The following is a 5,084-nucleotide window of genomic DNA, read 5'->3' as shown; positions in this document are numbered from 1 at the left end:
TGTGTGTGTGTGTGTGTGTGAGAGAGAGAGAGAGAGAGAGAGAGAGAGAGAGAGAGAGAGAGAGAGAGAGAGAACAGAGGCTTTCCTGTCAGGGGCACAGAGAGCTGCAGAGGGGAGCCAGCAGTGAGCAACTCTCCTGCCTTCCCAGGAGCCGAGGGCTCTGACTGTGGCCTTCGGGGGCAAGGTTCTCTCTTGCCATGTCCCCCTCTCTGTGTGTGCTTGAAGCTGAGCCAGCATGAAATAACAGTTTTTAATGCACCCAAGTGCAAGGTCAAGTTTTCATGGTCAGTTTCCGCCCTTGGTGTTTTCCTGTCAAGTAAAGGCTATTTTTACAGGGTGCTGCGTTTCAGGGTCTCATTTTTTGGTCCCAATAATCACTCCCAACCGCCATGTTCAGTGTGGTTCGCTTTATTGGTGCCAATGCCCGATATCCTTGGGGGGCCGTCTTCATGGCCCCACAAGGCTCTGTTATTTCACAAAGTCATAACTTCAACTCATCCTTGCTAAAAAGAAAGTGCAGTGAATTTTAGGATAAGCTTCCAAGGAAGGAAGGCTTCTAGAGGAAGAAAACGTCACCACCGCGGTCCACAGGGAAAGCGACACAGCAGAATTTCCTCAGGCGCTATCACAGCCGCTCAAAAAGATGTCTTCAGCAAACTCTTCCAGATTAGCTACAAACTCCGGACATGATGGACACGTTGTGTCTGTGGGCCAGTATTCAATCCAGGTGGAGGAGTCCAGAGGGTAGATGTACCTGTCAAGGCAAAATGGAAACAGGGTTGGTGATGGTGGCCACAGGCAGAGGAACACTGTACTTGATTTCCTTGGGAAGAAATCAGATGTGGGCAAGTGGGTGTGAGTGAGTGTGTGTGTGTATGGTGTGTGTGTGAATGTGTATGGTGTGTGAGTGTGTATGTGTATGGTGTGTGAGTGTGTATGTGTATGGTGTGTGTGAATGTGCGTGTGGTGTATGTAAGCATGTATGTGGTGTGTGTATGAGTGTATGTGTGATGTGTGTGTGAGTATATATAAATGTGTGATGTGTACTGTGTAGTGTGCATAAGTGTGTGTGGTATATAAGTATGTATAAGTTTGTGGTGTGTGTATGTGGTATGTGTATGAGTGTTTGTGTGTGAGTGTACATGGTGTGTGTGTGTGTGTGTGTGTGTGTGTGAATGTGTAGTGTGGAAGTGTGTATTTATACTTGTGTGCAGATACTTGTAGAAGCCAGAGGTCAGCCTTGGGTGCTGTTCCTCAGACACTGTCTACATTTGTCTTTTTAAAGACAAAACCTCTTACTGGCCTAGAACTTGCCAAAGGGGTGTGGCGGCCTGCCCTGCAAGCCCCAGGGATCCACCTGTCTCTGTCTCTTCAGCACTGAGACCACAAGTGTGTACCACCATGCCTGGTTTGTTTTTGTTTTTAAAGTATTTATTTGTTACTATATTATGTGTGTGGGTGTTACGTCTGCCTGGATGTTTGTGCACTGCCTGTAATGCCTGGTACCTGCAGAGCCCAGATGAGAGCATTAGTTACTCTGCAATTAGAGCTACAGATGGTGGTACAGGGAATTGAACCTGGGGCCTCTGGAAGAACAGCCAGGGCTCTGTTAGTGCCCTGTTTAGTGTGGGTTCTGGTCATTGATCTCGGTTCCTCATGCTCACACAGCAAGCGCTTCACAGACAACACTGTCATCTCCGCCCTCAGCCCCACTCTGTGCAGGTGATAAGGCATGTGTTAACATTCTCTCTCTGCTAGGGACTCTTTGCACACTGAGGGAGCTGGCGGGTGGCCAGGGGATGTGGACCTGCGTTCTCAGTTCCTCATCAGGCTGTGTCACTTGGATGGCTTAGCTCTCAGCCAAGGCTGCAGGTGCTGTGAAATCTCAGATACTTCGTTCGTACTCAGAATGCTTTGTGGGTTGAACTTAAGGCATCGCTGGAGTGTGAGAGTAGTGGAGAAAGAGCGACGCCCCGGTTGGAGAAGAGGCCGGGCCGCGAATGCTGGTGACTCACTTGAAACTGAAGTTGTGCTTGATCTGCAGAGCCTCTTTGCCCATGACGAGGTACTGCTTCCCCTTCACCAGAGCGGCGTTGCCGCAGCTCATCTTTCTGATGAAGGTGATTTCAGAGTCCTTCTCAGCAGCGGCTTCCCCTGAGGGACACGGACGGAAGGTTAGCATAGTCACATTTTAACGCTGCGTCATGAACTCTCTTGAGCTGCCCAGTTCCTTGGGGCCATGAAACACAAACTACCCCTGTGGTTGAGACCGCAGTCAGGCTGTCTGCGTTAAACGTCACAAGTGCCACTTCCTGCTGTGTGGCTCTGCTTACTGATTTATGAGCCCTCCAGTAAGAGCTCAGTCCCCTTATCTGAATATGACGATATTACTGCAGAAATACTAGGGACTCTAGATGGGCTAACATATGAAAAGTTCTGAGGACAAAGTAAGAGTCGTTAGGTGTTACTATTTCTCATAGATCCAGGATTACTGTTCAACAGTTGGGCAGTATTTATCTCCACGTGCTATGTTTATAATTAGGGGTGAATTTGGTAGCTGGCAATGGTCAGCTTTCTAGGAAAGCATGTGATGTGAAGGGCTGGCAAAAGATAACTTTTGGATTCCGAAAGGACTCAGAAGTAGCCAGGGCATGTTGCTTCTACCCAGAATGCAATCTTCCCCATGTTTAGCCTGTTGAGTTTCACGTATGTTTAAGGCCACTTCATTCTGACAGTATCAGTCAAGCCCTGCTTGTACCTTTGCTGTAATAGTTCTACCACCAAGCTATCCCCAGCCCCTCCCTCACCTCTATTATATCTCTACACCTTAATCCATCTAATCTCCCCTCCCCTCCTTCTTCCCCTTCCTCCCTTCTGCCCTTTGTCGCTCTCTGGTATATAGGTATACCATTCTAAAGGCAAGAAGTTGACTTTGAATGGTTTCCTCTATCATCTTCCATCTTAGTTTTGGAGACAACTTCTCTTTACCTAGGGGTCGCCATTTTGACTAAACTTGAAGGGCAGAAAGCCCTTTGCTCCTTTGATCCATTTGCTCACCCCCTCCCCACCCCCCGCCACCCACCAAGGCTCCCGCACGGGGCGTATAGATGTGCACCCCTGCATCTGCAACTTATGCAAATGCTGGGGTCTGCACTCAGGTGGTTATGTTTGAGGAGCTGGCACTTTTACCCCCGGGTCACCTCCCAGCGTGGACATCTGAATTTCTACTCCAGGGTTCTGCTCCATATGTGGCCTCAGTTTTCAGACACACTGGAATCTTGAGGGATCACACCTGAGTCACTGCTATGATATTAAGGACCGTTATTCAGCTCTCAAACTGTGACACAGTCTCCCTAGCAGTTAAAGCCTGGCTCTTGAACCTGCCAGTCGGGGGTATATAGCTGCCGCAGACATAACTTTTTCTAGGTCCCTAGATTCCCACATACACAGTGTACTTCAGACTAGGGATTTTTAGACTGTCCGGGGATACAGCTTCCTGTTGTAGCAATGCCTGAGCCACATTCCTGCACCCTCAGGTCAGCCACGGTAAAGAAAGCAGCATGTCAACCCTGGAGAGTTCACAGCCTTCTGTTAGTGAAACAGTTTGTGTTCCAAAGAGCAGAAAACAGTTGACTTCCGTGAGCGCACTGCTTTCCTTCTGTCCCTGGGTTCTTACCTGCTCCTAGCGCTCTTGAATGGATAGAAATAACAATTTATCAATGTACCTTGATTCTGTGTAAGTAGGACACATGTGGGCTTCTGATAGTGATTCAAAATTTCTAATAAGCATTTAAATGAGCATCCAAGATGAGGAGAAAAAGAACCAAAAACTTGCTTAGCCTTTCAAGTTCACTAGAATTAATCTTCAGAACCCATAGGACAAAGAGGAAAAGGCACTAATGAGGGTTTTGACTTTGGGACCACCTGACACCAAGTGAAATCAGAGCCATCTGGGTGTCTGTGGATAGCAAGTGAGCACTGGTATCAAACAATTTGAGCCAAGGATCTCCGGACATTGTGACAGAATTTACAAAGCTACACATCAATAAAAACATATTACTATTGTAGATTTAAGGTCCTACTTATTGCAGAATTTATATTTACTCAAATGAGAAATTGGCTATTTGGACATATCAACAAGACAATAAGCTTAAGCTACTTAATCAATAATTATTTCATTTTAGATGTGTTCTAAGGGTCAGCAAGATAGCTCAGCAGGGAATGGTACTCCGCGCCAAGCCTAATGACTTAATTCAAGGACCAGGTGTTACACGGTGGAAGGAGAGTGCCAGCTCCAGCAAGTCGTCCTCTGACCTCCCCATGTATGCCACAGATACACGGGCATGCGCAAATGGATGTGATAAAATGTGTGTTTTAAGAAGCTTAAATGGAACACAAAAGCTAAAGATGGTTATGTTGACATAGCATTTGCTGAAATCCATGATAAGAGAATTCAATGAGAAATAGAAACTTCATGAAGGTGAAACCCTGCGACTGTTTTCAAGTCATTGCCCCCACGTCCGACGCAGCGCCTGGCCCCCATGTCCGACGCAGCGCCTGGCCCCCACATCTGACGCAGCGCCTGAGCCCCACGTCTGACACAGTGTCTGATTGGTACGATGCACTAAAGGCTGAGGTGGGGAGAGGAGATCTCACCTGTTTTGTAAATGTCCAGAAGAGTCGCAGTGTATTTGACAAAAACGTTTTCTTCAGTGGTGGATGTGATCCTAACTTTATAAGCTGGTAAAAACAAAATAGGACAAAATGAGGCACCTCCGACTGAACACCACCAGTCCCCCCTCCCCCCAGGAGAAGCCGGGGCTTGTCATCGGAGGAGGACCGTGGATGGCAGGTATCAGGGCACCCTGGGGTAAAGCTCAGTTATTTCATGGGTCTTCCCAAAACCCTCAGCCTATTATTAGATTAGAAAAAAGAAGCATGAACAAGGAACTCAGGACCGCGAGGGGTACACCCACACACTGAGACAATGGGGATGATCCTTCGGGAATTCACCAAGACCAGCTAGCCTGGGTCTGAAAAAGCATGGGATAAAACCGGACTTACATAGCAGACAATGAGGACTA

The 5,084-nt window shown here is 47.6% G+C and overlaps 1 protein-coding gene across 1 annotated transcript in view; it reads right to left on the bottom strand.

Annotated features, from left to right (window-relative positions):
* Positions 1-392: 392 nt before the first annotated feature.
* The window catches only part of LOC101988201 (complement C5-like), a 101,889-nt gene continuing 97,197 nt past the window's right edge, over positions 393-5,084 (bottom strand). The window contains exons 39-41 of the mRNA XM_005345998.1: positions 4,657-4,740; positions 2,016-2,154; positions 393-754 (exon numbers count right to left, since the gene is read on the bottom strand). Coding sequence (XP_005346055.1) covers positions 616-754; positions 2,016-2,154; positions 4,657-4,740 — 362 coding nt within the window. The 3' untranslated portion in view covers positions 393-615. The remainder of the gene's footprint in view (positions 755-2,015; positions 2,155-4,656; positions 4,741-5,084) is intronic.

The sequence above is a fragment of the Microtus ochrogaster genome, chromosome 4, assembly GCF_000317375.1.
Source record: "Microtus ochrogaster isolate Prairie Vole_2 chromosome 4, MicOch1.0, whole genome shotgun sequence".
Taxonomy (NCBI): domain Eukaryota; kingdom Metazoa; phylum Chordata; class Mammalia; order Rodentia; family Cricetidae; genus Microtus; species Microtus ochrogaster.
The sequence above is the reverse complement of the archived record's forward strand: the minus strand, read 5'-3'. Positions and strand labels throughout refer to the sequence as shown.